The sequence below is a fragment of the Pogona vitticeps genome, chromosome 4 (genome assembly GCF_051106095.1).
Source record: "Pogona vitticeps strain Pit_001003342236 chromosome 4, PviZW2.1, whole genome shotgun sequence".
NCBI lineage: Eukaryota > Metazoa > Chordata > Lepidosauria > Squamata > Agamidae > Pogona > Pogona vitticeps.
In genome coordinates, this window is record NC_135786.1 from 66,416,424 (window position 1) to 66,431,189 (window position 14,766).

Below are 14,766 nucleotides of genomic sequence, written 5' to 3' on the forward strand. Positions count from 1 at the left end.
AGGAGTATTCCAAAGCTGGGTGAGTAGAATTAAATGCAGAAAACACTTCTGGTTGCAGGCACTGTTCAGTCTAGAGCTATTCCCAACCAAAACTTTGATCAGTAAAGACAGTTCCTATGCCAATTGTTAAACCACTGCTTTGTACATTGCTTCACAGAATAAAAGACAAACAACTCTTTTCTATCCAGGAAGGAAATATAGGTTTTTCCATTACACAAAACTGTTTAGGAAGAGATCAACAGCCAAGTACAGTAAATACTTTTTCTCATTACTGGCATAGTTACATCCAGGCCCAACTAGTAAGCTTCAGTGCATACAGGTAGCCTATCAATCGTTGGCATCCTTCAGTCTCGAAAGACTATGGTATCGTGCTCTGTATCGAGGACTTGGAACAGCATCTAGTGTGGCTGAGAAGGCCAATTCAAGAGTGACAATCCCTTCCAGACTGAAGACAAATCCAATCTGTCCCCTGTCCAGTTCCCTGATTTTGCTGCTTTCGTAACTGCCTCTTTGCCTCGGCCTGCTGGACAAGGGTCTCTTCAAATTGGGAGAGGCCATGATGCACTGCCTGCCTCCAGGCTGAACGCTCAGATGTCAGGATTTTCCATCTGTTGAGATCCATTCCTAAGGCCTTCAGATCCCGCTTGCAGATGTCCTTGTATCGAAGCTGTGGTCTCCCTTGGGGGCGATTTCCCTGTACTAATTCTCCATACAGGAGATCTTGTGGAATCCGACCATCAGCCATTCTCACGGCATGCCCAAGCCAACGTAGACATCGCTGTTTCAGTAATGTAAATATGCTAAAAATTCCAGCTCGTTCTAGAACTACTCTATTTGGAACTTTGTCCTGCCAAGTGATACCAAAAATGCGTTGGAGGCAACGCATATGGAAGGTGTTCAGCTTCCTCTCCTGCCGTGCACAAAGGGTCCAGGACTCACTGCAGTACAGGAGTGTGCTCAGGACACAGGCTCTATAGACCTGGATCTTGGTATGTGTCGTCAGCTTCTTATTGAGCCGTACTCTCTTTGTGAGTCTTGAGAACATGGTAGCTGCTTTCCCAATGCATTTATCCAGCTCATCATCTAGAGAGAGGGTGTCAGAGATGGTTGAGCCAAGGTACAAAGTCATGAACAACCTCCAATTCTTGTGTGGAGATGGTAATAGAGGGAGGTGAGTCCACACCCTGGCCCATGACTTGTGTTTTCTTCAGGCTGATTGTTAGTCCAAAGTCTTGACAGGCCTTGCTAAAACGATTCATGAGTTGTTGGAGGTCTTCAGCAGAATGGGCAACAATGGCTGCATCATCTGCGAAGAGGAAGTTCCGTATGCATTTCAGTTGGACTTTGGTCCTCGCTCTCAGTCTAGAGAGATTAAAGAGCTTTCTGTCTGATCTAGTCCGGAGATAGACACCTTCTGTTGCAGTTCCAAAGGCATGATTCATACTGGAAATTATGCTGGGAACTTCTGACTCACTGTTTCTCAGACTCCATCCGCAGTTTGAAAATGTATTATGTTAAATAGGGAGGAACTAACTTACGGCAAGACTTGAATGACTTCCACTCTTCACAAAGTTCATTGCTCCAAATAATAGCCTCATTTTCTGGTTATTTTTAATCTGCTGTTCATATATCTCACATTGTGTTTGGATGGGTTATCATTAGCAAAGGTGTGCTACAAAAAAATCTGCAGAGGTTTCACTTAAAGAATGTAGGATTAGTGGATAAACTTCTATTATGAATATTTCATATAATCAGACAATATTGCTGGACCATTTTATTCTTTGCTGGTGACATGCTAGTATAACCTGAGTATAGGGACTGTCCTTTGGGCACTCCCCAGCACCTAGTAGGCTAGTCCCTCCCTGTTTGCATATAGTCCTGACTCAATGTGCCTGTACAATCCTGGGTATATTGGTATGGCTTTAATATTCTCAACTTCTACATAAACAAGCTCCAGCATTTTGTGCTGTAGAGGAAAGAACAGCAGGGAATACAGTTAGCTGGGCTACTGGGATTTCTTTGTTCAAGAGATGTGCAGATATGACACTCTCAGTATAAGCTTTTGTGGGTGTGAGGAACAAAGCAGTGACAATTAGAAAGCTGTGTATATAAATACACAGCAGGCACTGAACGCTCCAGAAGGACACAGAACTACACTGTTAATGTGATCATGCTGACGTTTGAGAAGTGTGGGAATGGGCTACTGTTGTAGCTAATTATTTTTCTGAAGCTTCAGGAGGTCTCATTTATGTTGTGTATAACGGCAGCCATTTGTAAGGATTAGAATGCTTCCCTAGAATAGCTTCAAGTGAAAACTGGCGGCTGCCTGAAGTGTTGTCCATAATTGACTAGCTTCATGTCTTCACACAGCATCAAGACAATGTTCCATTATGTTCTCCATTGACAGTATCATTGAAAAGATTACTCTCCTTAAAGTATCTGTCAAGCTTGATTGATTTACAAGGGACAAAAGCACAGAGAGGACATGAAATGCAGGTTCTTTTTGCCCCTCCCCCCACCATCTTCTGCTTCAGTGTTTAGCATACATAATAGATCCCCTTTGATGTCAAAAGCTCATATTCCATTAATAATGAACAAGCATTTTGAATGTGAGCTCCTAGGAGTAAGTCCCACACTAATAGCATGTTTGCTGCAAAATGGGAATTACTGGTGAAGCAGGCATTTGTCTGACAGTGAGACTAGACTCAAAAGGGATTTCTTCCAGCAACTTACAGAACTGAATCTCAGTTCAAACTCAGGCATATCACAGCCTTTTGCTTCAAAAACAACACCCTGTAGATGGTCACTTGAATGGCTTATTCTAATTCAATCAGAAAATTATGGACTGAGTTTCAAGCATGAGCTACTTGAATGTTACTCTAAAATCTGGTTGTACAAAGACTACACTCTGCATGTGATACCTGATCTGTAGTGTTCCCCAGGTGTTTCTACAACCTAGCAGTGATATATAGGAAGACAGTGACACTTTGTTTTTTCAGCCACTGCGCCCACTGAAAAAATGAGTGCTCTTTCTGGGGATGTGATTGGTCACAACCTACTTCTTCCACGCAGCCAGGCCCCTAAGAATGCTTTGGAACAATCTATAAAATATAAACAGTCATTTTGTTAATATTTGCCATTATCTTTGAGCAGAAAGCTAAAGATGGCCAATTTAGGATCCCACTTTAAAATGTCCTGTTTTTAATTTTTTTTTTTCTCTCTCTCTCTCTATCTCCCCCCAACCCCAATTGGATGCTGTAACAAAAATTTTGGGGGAAGGGAACATAAAAACAGAAATATTCAGTTGAGCACATCACTGCATGAATAACCTGACTTACTCCCTTTGTACACAAGAATCAAGGCAGGAATGAGAAATGGTACACATGATGTTAGACTGCCATGAGCCCCAACCAGCATAGCCACTGACCAGGAATTATGGTCTGGGCTGCCCAAAACATTTTGTTACCTGAGGCAAAAGTAGCATATGGTATGTCCCGAATCAAGGTGTGTAATACTATACCTAGACCATTCTGTCCTACAAACAGAAGCCGCCTCGAGTAGATGTTGTCTAGAGGGGAGGGGTAAACATTGAATAAATAAATAAATAAATAAATAAATAAAATGTTTTGATAGATGCTGTTTTATTATTTTCATCTTTTTTTGTGGGAGCTGGAGTAATTTCTACATGTTGTTAGTTAGCTCTGAGCACAGGCAATTTACTAAATAAAATCAGGGCTGACCCAAGATGTTTTGATGCCCAAAGTGGAGCCTCTTCCCTATGTCAAAGGACATAGTATGCTAAGCTACTGTAGTCCTTTTGGCATGTGAGACAGAAAATCTCTGAAACCCATCCCCCCTTCTCATGGAACCCTTCAGACTGGCTTTTGCCAGCCAGCAAGTGGATTTATTTTTGTTGATTGGTTTGCTTCCAATATGCAAACTCAGCTGCTTTTGTGAGTTCCTGTTTTCTGTGAAGTGTGAGACCCTTTAGTTTTCTTTCTTTCCTTTGGTTTTCAAAGTCTTCAAAGATTGCAACGTTAGCTGTGACTGGAATAATGCAACACTAAATAAAAATCAGTGGCTGGAATTGTGTTGCTGATGAGGAAAATGACCCAACGGTCCTTTTTAGGACTGCAAATGACAACAATTTCTATTAATATAGAGGGCATTTCTTCATCTAAAGAGGAACTCTTAGCTTCACTTTGCGTATGGAAATAGGACATTCTTTGTGACCAAGAAATTCACAGAGAAACTGATCAGTGTCAGTCAAAAGTTCCTGGATAGAGATGGGCATGAACCACTGGTTCAGTGGCTTGGCCTTTGGATGAACATGCCTTCCTAAGTTTAATATGCTATTGTTTCTGAACCTGAGGAATCCATTCTCTCAGTTGTTCTGTGCAGCAAACATGTAGGCATATGGTGCAATTCCAAATAAAGTTAAGCCTGCTTGCAGTCCACAGAAATCACAGAAATCGAGGACCCGTAAGATAGTTGATTTTCAGGGCCTCTAAGCCCAGTTAACTTTATGTGTCAAGGTTATAAAATGTCAGTCTAGTCACAAAAGCATACACTCAGCTAGCAAGGAACATAATGTGGCTACATCCTTTATTGGGGTGTGGGGTTCACCTATGTCAAAAAAATCTCTCAGTTTACATCAGTGGATAATCCACTTACACTAAGTTGTCTGACCATACGGCTACATTATGAGGAAAATGTGATGCATGCTCAGGCCTCTTGTTTTCAGAAGATGGATGTTAAAACTGATGTCTTCTTGATGGTTTCTCTCAGACTCCCTGCTGAAAGAGTGTAGGCTACATGTCTCTTTCCTTTGTACTTCCACCACCAGATAAGGACATTTTTATTTAATTAGACCTTCACGATATTAGCTGCTCTGCTTTTGAAATGGGTCTAAATGGTTGGGTGCTGCCTGTGTCTTTCATTGTTGCATTTTAATTGTGTTTTTGAATACTGTATATTTGTCTTAAATTTTATGTTATATTTTCAGTCAAGGTTTTTTTTTTAAATCTAGACTCTGTTACTGTTTGCTTTCCCAAGCAAACTATGTTTGGAGTATAAAATTAAAGAAGGAATCAATAAATAGATGCATAATAATAAATTACAAACATATACAATCTATTTTAAATGTTTTTTAGCCACCTTGGATCCCTGGTACAGAGAGAAAAGTGGGATATAAATCAAGCAAACAAAAAGTAAATATGAAACACTAAGAAAATCCTTTAAGTTCCATGCAGAGTCTATCCCAATGTTTGTGTGTGCAGATTTCTATCCTCTGAGCCAGTTCTGGGAATCCTGCTGCCTCACTGAGAGTAAATCCATATCAGTGAATGGTAGTAACATCCACAAAGTTGGCTAGAGTTTAGTGGTTGCTTAAAGAGTTTAATGGCCTGAAGGAGTTGTGTGAATAGGCAGTATATATATATATATATGAAACAAGGGGGGAAAGCAGTAAAAGGAATGTTGCTTACAAAGGAGAAGTCTTCAGCATTCTGGCAGAGTAGCTTGGGAAAAATAGCTTGTCTCTGAAATCTTTCCTCCTCTTCAAAAATGTTCCCATACATAAAGCCATTCATCATAGTGGAGTGAGCATGGATGTCGATATAGAATTCCAGGGTAACTTTCTGTCAAGGAAATACACATACATAAGATAAATTGAAAATGTATTTCAACTGGGAATCCGTCTATAAAAGCAACAATGCCATCCTGAAAATGAAAACATTCAGGGACAGGAATGCAGGGGCTAGAATGAAGACAGCACAGTATACCAATTAGAGATTGCTTCAAGTCTTTTTCAAAGTGGCATATGCAGACTTAAAACTGACACTCCCATACAGATGTTTATCCTTAAGATCTTCTCTCAACTTCTCTCATGCTCAGATGCAAATTTTACCTTCTTCCCCAAGAGGATTACATGATTTATCCTACCTGGAAACATCTACAGAAGAGGAAAAGAAGGACTTGATTCTACTTCTCTAACAAATAAGAATTCTAGAATTCAGTTTACCTAATCCCTTTATCTCAGACCATATCAAGTAACATGAGGAGTTAATTCACATCTTTATTCTTCAGATAAGAATCCCCCCCCCAAAAAAAACTTGCATTTCCAAATTCTGTGCCCTCTCTGATTTGGACTACTCTTTCTCCAGTACTGTGAAGAAAACAAAACAAAAAAACCTGACACTTGGATTGTGATTTCTATTGTTTCTAAATGTGATTTCTATTGTTTCTATTGTTCCACTTTGCTTCTGTTTGCCCTCACTCCCAGAATGCCCTCTAACTTTGTAGCCCATGAACAAGGTGCTAAGGTTTGGGGGTCATTTCAGCCAAGGAGATGGCATGAAGCAACACAATAATATGTCTCACCCTGCGGCATAAATTTTGCAAGTTTGTATCTGTGCCCATTGGCTACTTGAGCTCTCTGGTTTTGTGGGAAATGCAATGGTTCTAAAAATGTGTAAAATAATCAGGTGGCACCACAGCCTTTGTTTACTTATCCAAAATGCTGAGGAATACATTCATCATCTCAATTAATCATCCGCATTTCCTTTGAGAATATTCCTACCTTGATACTTCCTAGCTTCTAGCCAGAACACAATTAGAATAGTGGGAAGGGACCAACTATCAAGCAATCTTTCACTATTCTATGTGTTCCTTTTTTCTGAGTCACTTTTAATAATGATTATGATTATATATTTAAAAAGGAACTACTGTACTATTCTTCTCATTCATGCATCCTGCAAAGACAGTGTTAACAGAACACAAATATTTGTGGAAGATTATTGTTTGGAACTAAAAGGTGCTCTGCTGGCCTTATGTGAGGGTTCAGGATTAACCTCAGGCTGATCAGACACAAACACAGGATGCTCAGATTTTTGAAAAAGAGAACTGGGGTTTATTAGAACATCAAATAAAGAAGTATCAACATTAAACTTGTCTTGGTTCTTATCTCTCATCGCCAATGGGTCAAACGAGGGTGTCCATAAATCTTGTAAGAAAGGATTGTAACTTGGATCATACCAGGGTCCTTTGATGAAAGGGTTGGCATCACCCTGGTCTTTATTGTCAATGTCCACCTCAATCAGGGGTAATGTTTCCTCATCTCCCCTCTCATGTTCAAAGGGGTCGATTTCCTCTGCATAGGGGTCCCAAGGTCCGGTAAATACCTCCTCCGGCAAGCCTCCTCCAGACGCCATGCCCTTCTTTCAAGTTCTTCCCTTTCTACCGCTTCTTTCTCCTCTCTCAAGCACCTCCGCCACTCTCTGGCCTCGGATTCCCCCCAATAAGACGGCTTGGGAGGCAATCCCCTTCTTCTCCTGTAATCAGCCTCCTTTCAAGGCACTCTCACTTTCTCGCACCTCCCTGTCCAGGGATCCTCAACTCATATTAGTTCCCAACCCCCAGGAATGGTGTCTTGGTCTCCTTTTATATTACCCCATGTCCTGCCTCTACCAACGGTTGCTCCTTCACCCTTGTTCCTGCCTTTTCTAGTCCTGTCTGAGTGGCCACCGACAGTCTCGTCAAACCCTGTTCCAAGTCACAGGTGTCTATTCCCTGGTGCTTGACCGCGACGCGGGTAGCCGTAGATTCCGTTTGGGTCTCCTTCTCTCTCTTAAAGGAGGATGACACTCCAGCGAGCACTTCTATAGCCTCGCCTCGGGTCTCACACCTTATAATGGCCAATGGCAACAGAGTTATTTATTCTACTATTCTACACTTGCTTTGCACTCCATACTGCTTGTATTCACTGTGTCACAAGAAGATATGAAAGTGGAAGGCTATTTTGGAACATGGTGGCAGAGCTGAATTAAGCTAAACAATGTATCCCACCCACCCCAAAGAAAAATAATATATCCTGACTTTACACCTCATCTATAAAAAATCATTTTATATAAAATAAACATATGATTTATCAGGTATAATTACTATAAGGCATTGGTCAGCAGATTCCAATGAATATGGTGGTGTCCTTCCATTCATGGAAGCCTCTTTCTGTTAATACAAGGAAACCACTGGATGACTTGGTACCTTGCTAAAGCTGAACAGACAATGTTGTTCATGCAAATAGGGGTGGATCCAGATTTAGTCATGTACAAAACTGGGTTTCTTTAAATGGGCTTCCCCATCAGCTTCTTCCCATGGGACCCCCTGCAGTCCCCTGAATATGATGCATAGGAGGAGATCAAAGGATTCTGCTGAACAGGTGATTGGTGGGGGAGTGAAAAATTACCCACCTCAAAAGGAAGAGGGACCTTCTGTAAATGGAGCTTTTCCACTAACAGTTTGTTGAAACTGCTGCCTAGAGTTTGCTTCTTAGCAATAAACCAAAATGTATGGAAGCAAGTGGCACTGTGATAATTTAAGAATAAAAACCATGTTCAGACCTATTTGCTCTACACAGTGAGGTTAGGGAACACTGCATGCACATCCACATCCTCTTCCTACTTCTAGCTGTCATATGATCAGGCAGAACATATACATATAATGTTTAGCTGTCATAAGTCATTGTTTCCAATCAGGTGAGAGAGGTTAAGGGACAAGAAGGGAAGTGGCAAACTGCAGGAAGACAGAGCTGTGTGTGTTGTGCAGTTTGTCGTAAACCATCCTAAATCCATCTCTGTCAGGCATGGCGGACATTGCTGATCCACTAGCACTGATGAAGTAAGAGTCAAACACCAGGATTGTGGAACTGGAAATAGGAACCAATGGGTTCTCAGTGTCAGGCATCAAAGTGTCTTGAACTAGTCTTGTTTGCAAACCATGTCAAACCAAAGTCCTACTAAGCTGGTCTTCCTTCCTTCCTTCCTTCCTTCCTTCCTTCCTTCCTTCCTTCCTTCCTTCCTTCCTTCCTTCCTTCCTTCCTTCCTTCCTTCCTTGTTTGTTTGTTTGTTTGTTTGTTTGTTTGTTTGTTTGTTTGTTTTATATCCTGCCCATCTAGACTGAAGTCTATTTTGCCCATTGAAACGAAGTCTGAAACTAAAATGTGTTGCTGAACCAAAAAGAAAACAAAAGTTGAATTTTTGAGACATTACAGAATAGGGTATCTCAGGCCCTGACTTCATTCTTCAGCTTTTAAATCCTTTTCTTGTGCATGTCATGTAGTATTTGGTTCCCTTCTACATTTCCATTTCATAAGTAAAATGTTTTTGGAAGATCATTAATTAAACAGCCCAAGGAAAAACGATACTAACAGCTAATGCTCCTATGACAGTAGTTTATGTCCCAGTGCAATTACGTTTTTTAAGCACAGAGCTTTTTAAAAAACAAATCAATAAAAGCTATAAAACAAAAAAAGAAAGAAATGTATATGTAGCCCCAAACATAGGCCACTAGAGAGGAAAGCAGGGTAAGGAAAGGTAGTTCTATCAACCAGCTGTCACTTCAATACGGATTTTATTAATTCTTGACTATAATACTGAACTTCCTTTACCCAGATACTGAGAAAGAAGTGGGGAGGGGGAAGTTATCATTCTTACTTCTCCTTCTAGAATATTCAGTGCATTGAGTTAACAATATACCTCACTTGACAGTTATTTTCCTTTGAACAAAAGAGAAAGTAGGTAGAACACGAGGTTAGTGCTAAATGTGATTTAGACTGTGTTTTTCTTTTTAAACTTCTATTTTCCTATGCATTCTGCAAAGCATTATTGTACCCTACAGTGCTCAGTCTTCATGGTCCATGAAGTCATGGTGATAGGAAATCAGGATTATCCAATATGAGCAAGAACTGACTGTAAATAAAAGATATATTCTATTACCTATCACTGCCATAAAAGAACTTCTGTCTCCGTGCAAAAAAGGATGAATACTGAGGTTATTATTACCCATTAACATCTGCACATAACGAAAAATCTAGTCAATGGCAGTTCTTCATATGAACATAATATGCCATGTTGCTTTAGCTTGTTAACTCTAAGAGGTAAGTACAGTATATATCATGGCTTTGGGATATAACGATAGGAGCACACTATACATAACTAGGTTTAATTAATCTCTGACCATTTTAATTTAATAAAAACAAGTCTTACAAAGCTGCCATTTTGGGTGGAAGGTCAGCTTTAGCCATTCTCTGGTATTTCTCTGCTCAGACTGACTGCTTTTTGCTTTCAAGATTCTGAATGAATGTGCATTTGGGAAACCTCTCGATTAGTCTCTGAGGTCAGTTACTTTTTTTAGTAACCACCATGAATCCACAAATAAATTTGTTATTAATCGTTCATGGGGGCAACTTTGTGCTTCGTGAGTCGTCACCTTTTGACAACTCACAAAGCAGGACTAGTCGCCAAAATGGTGAGTCGTCTCCATCTCTAGTTATGATTATTTCCCCACAAATACCTTGTATCTTAATATTATCAACATTGGATCCCTTTTTGCCAGTCTTGTTTGTCTACATTTTGAGAAATGTCTAGTTTAGAACTCAATTTCAAAATCCACATTACAGTGGTATCTTTATTAGACCAACCAAAAATGTGTAAGCATTCAAGATGGCAGATCTCTTCATCAGGGAAAGTATTATAGAAGTAAGTGGGAGGAAACAAATATCAAAGAACTTATCTCAAGTCCTTGAACTTTGCAAGTGATTTCAAGATCTAATATCAGCATTCACCACAGTTAGGACTGTCATATTCTTTGTTGTTTAGTCATTAAGTTGTGTCTAACTCTTTGTGACCCCATGGACCAGAGCACACCAGGCCCTCCTGTCTTCCACTGCCTCCCAGATTTTGGTCAAATTCATGTTGGTCGCTTTGATGACAATGCCCAACCATCTCATCCTCTGTCATCCCCTTCTCCTCTCACCTTCACTCTTTCCCAATGTCAGGCTCTTTTCCAGGAAGTCTTCTCTTCTCATGAGATGGCCAAAGTATTGGAGCCTCAACTTCAGGATCTGTCCTTCCAGTGAGCACTCAGGGTTGATTTCCTTCAGAAGGGATAGGTTTGTTCTCCTTGCAGTCCAGGGGACTCTCAAGAGCCTCCTCCAACACCACAATTCAAAAGCATTAATTCTTCAGTGGTCTGCTTTCATTATAGTCCGGCTCTCACTTCCATACATCACTACAGGAAAAACCATAGCTTTGACTATGCGGACTTTTGTTGGCAAGGTTGATGTCTCTGCTTTTCAAAATGCTGTCGAGGTTTGTCATCACTTTCCTCCCAAGAAGCAGGTGTCTTTTAATTTCATGACTGATGTCACCATCTGCAGTGATCATGGAGTGCAAGAAAGTAAAATCTGTCACTGCCTCCATATCTTCTCCTTCTCTTTGCCAGGAGGTGATGAGATCACTGGAAATGATCTTATTTTACTTTTTTGATGTTGAGCTCCAGACCATTTTTTGTGCTCTCTTCTTTCACCCTCATTAAGAGGTTCTTTCATTCCTCCTCACTTTCTGCCATCAGAGTGGTATCATCTGCATATCGGAAGTTGTTGGTATTTCTTCCGGCATATATGTATGTATTATATGTATTCTGCATATAAGTTAAATAAGCAGGGAGACAATATACAGCCTTGTCGTACTCCTTTCCCGATTTTGAACCGATCATTTCATATCCAGTTCTTTCCATATCCAGTTCTAACTGTTGCTTCCTGTCCCACGTATAGTTTTTTCAGGAGATAGATAAGGTGGTCAGGCACCCCCATTTCTTTAAGGACTTGCCATAGTCTGCTGGGTCCAAATGGTCAAAGGCTTTTGCATAGTCGATGAAGGAGAAGTAGATTTTTTTTTGGAACTCTCTGGCTTTCTTCATAATCCAGTGCATGTTAGCAATTTGGTCACTAGTTCCTGTGTCCTTTCAAAATCCAGCTTGTACTTCTGGGAGTTCTCTGTCAACATACTGTCGAAGCCTACCTTGTAAGATTTTGAGCATAACCTTGCTAGTGTGTGAAATGTGTGCAACTGTACGGTAGTTGGAGCATTCTTTGGCACTGTCCTTCTTTGGGGATTGAGATGTAGACTGATCTTTTCCAGTCCTCTGCCCACTGCTGAGTTTTCCAAACTTGCTGCCATATTGACTGTAGCACCTTAGCAGCAGCATCTTTTAAGATTTTATATAATTCCACTGGAATGCCATCACCTCCACTGGTCTTGTTGTTAGTCATGCTTTCGAAGGCCCTCTTGACCTCACTCTCCAGGATCTCTGGCTCAAGGTCAGCAACGACACTCTCTGGCTTGTCTGGGACATCCAGATCTTTCTGGTATAATTCCTCTGTGTATTCTTGCCACCTCTTCTTGATGTCTTCTGCTTCTGTGAGGTTCCTACCAGTTTTGTCCTTTATCATGTCCATCTTTTCCTTTAGATATTAAATGTTCCTTTAATATCTACAGTTTTCTTGAACAGATCTCCGGTTTTTCCCTTTCTATTATTTTCCTCTATATCTTTACACTGTCCATTTAAGAAGGCCCTCTTGTCTCTCCTTGCTATTCTTTGGAAGTCTGCATTCCATTTTCTATAACTTTCCCTATTTCCCTTGCATTTGGTTTCCCTTCCCTTCTCCGCTATTTGTAAGGCCTCGATGGACAGCCACTTTGCTTTCTTGCATTTCCTTTTCTTTGGGATGGTTTTTGTTGCTGCCTCCTGTACAATGTTATGAGCCTCCAGCTATAGTTCTTCAGGCACTCTGTCCACCAAATCTAGTTCCTTAAATCTATTCTTCACTTCCACTGTGTACTCATAAGGTTTAGATTATACCTGACTAGCCCAGTGGTTTTTCCTACTTTCTTCAATTTAAGCTTGAGTTTTGCTACAAGAAGCTGATGATCAGAGCCACAATCAGCTCCAGGTCTTGTTTTTGCTGACTGTATAGAGGTTCTCCATCTTTGGCTGCAGAGAACATAATCATTTTGGTATTGCCCATCTGGTGATTTCCATGTGTAGAGTCGCCTCTTGTGTTGTTGGAAAAGAGTGTTTGCGATGACCAGCTTTTTCTCTTGACAAAACTCTATCAGCCGTTGCCCTGCTTCTATTTGAACTCCAAGGCCAAACTTCCCTGTTTGTTTTATCTCTTGATTCCCTACTTTAGCATTCCAGTCCCCTAGAATGAGAAGAACATTTTTCTTTGCTGTCAGTTCTAGGAGCTATTGTAAGTCTTCATAGAATTGGTCAGTTTCAGCCTCTTCATCATCAGTGGTTGGTGCATAAACTTGGATTACTGTGATGTTGAAAGGTCTGCCTTGGATTCCTATTGAAATCATTCTATCATTTTTGAGATTGTATCCCAGTACAGCTTTTCCCAGTCTTTTGTTGACTATGAGGGCTATTCCATTTCTTCTACAGGATTCTTGCCCACAATAGTAGATATGGTAATCGCTGAATTGAATTTGCCCATTCCTGTCCATTTTAGTTCACTGACGCCCAGGATGTCAATGCTTATTCTTGCCATCTCCTGTTTGACCACATCGGGCTTATCAAGGTTCTTAGATCTTACATTCTAGGTTCCTACATAGTATTTTTCTTTGCAGCATCAGACTTTCATTTCACTTCCATGAAATGTCTGCAGGTTAGCGTACTTTCAGCTTTGGCCCAACAACTTCGTTAGCTCTGGAGCTACTTGTCCTTGTCCTCCGCTCTTCCGCAGTAGCATGTTGGACACCTTCCGACCTGAGGGGCTCATCTTCCAGCGTCATATCTTTTAGCCTTTTGTTTCTGATCATGGGGTATTCTTGGCAAAGATACTGGAGTGGCTTGCCAATTTCTACTCCAGGTGGATCGCATTTAGACAGAACTCTCCACCATGACCTGTCCATCTTGGGTGTCACTGCACGGCATAGCCCATAGCTTCTCTGAATTACTCAAGCTCCTTCCCCACAACAAGGCAGCAAACTGTGAAGGGGTGTCATATTCTATTCCCCCCAATCTGGGTCACTTCATTTATATATTATTTACATTCATGCAAATCCCTCTGACTTCGTTTAAAAAATGGATCTGGATTCTCCCTTTGATGCTTTCTAACATTAACGTTATCCATCAGAAACAAGTGTTGTGTTTTCCATAGATATTTTGATTCAATATCTCCTCTACCACTGGTTTCTCCACCTCTCATGTCTTATCTGCTCTTCCTCTCCTCTTCGGTTCTCCCTTGGCACCAAATCCAGCCTGTCTGCCCTCTGTTCAAAGCAGTCCTGGCCACCTTGTGCAGTTATGCTACTATACTGCAGCGGAATAAAAAGTGGTGCAAGGTGAGGAAAATGGTAAGAGAGAAAGGCAAGAAGAGGTCAGAGAAATGCCCAGTGGGGCATGAGGTGCAGATGAAAGCTATCTGCTGGTACAAAGCGATAAAGGGAGGGGAAAGAATGGATACAGACAGTGTCACTGTTAAGGAGAAGAGAAGGAAGCCAGAAGACCAAGCAGCAGTTGGCAAAGGTCTTCCAGGATATGGCGCCTTGCCATCTACCCATTAAACCAGCTCAAAATGTGAAATAGACAATTTTGTCTACAGACAAAATTGCCAGAAACCTGTTACTTGGGTGCACAAAAATGTCAAACCAGTGTAAATTCCAGCAGCAAATTGCCATTCATTAAGAAGCCAACACTTGTATTCGTCATTATGCACAAGCCACATGACTTGATGTATGAGGAGGAATAAGATGTGTATGTAAGTAATGTGATGCTGGCCACTAACAGCTATATGGACCATCTCCAATCTTCAATGAGTCCAAAAGAGATTAACTGAACCTATGCTCAGAAGCTTGGGAAAGTTACTTTTTTTTAACTACATCATCTAGAATCCACCAGCTGGCTTGCCCAGTGCATGGGGGA

At 40.9% G+C, this 14,766-nt stretch overlaps 1 protein-coding gene across 1 annotated transcript in view; it reads right to left on the minus strand.

The window, feature by feature from the left end:
* LOC110076152 (BEN domain-containing protein 5) overlaps window positions 1-14,766 on the minus strand; it is a 1,026,237-nt gene that overhangs the window by 99,940 nt on the left and 911,531 nt on the right. Inside the window, exon 10 of the mRNA XM_020788091.3 lies at window positions 5,487-5,639. Coding sequence (XP_020643750.2) covers window positions 5,487-5,639 — 153 coding nt within the window. The remainder of the gene's footprint in view (window positions 1-5,486; window positions 5,640-14,766) is intronic.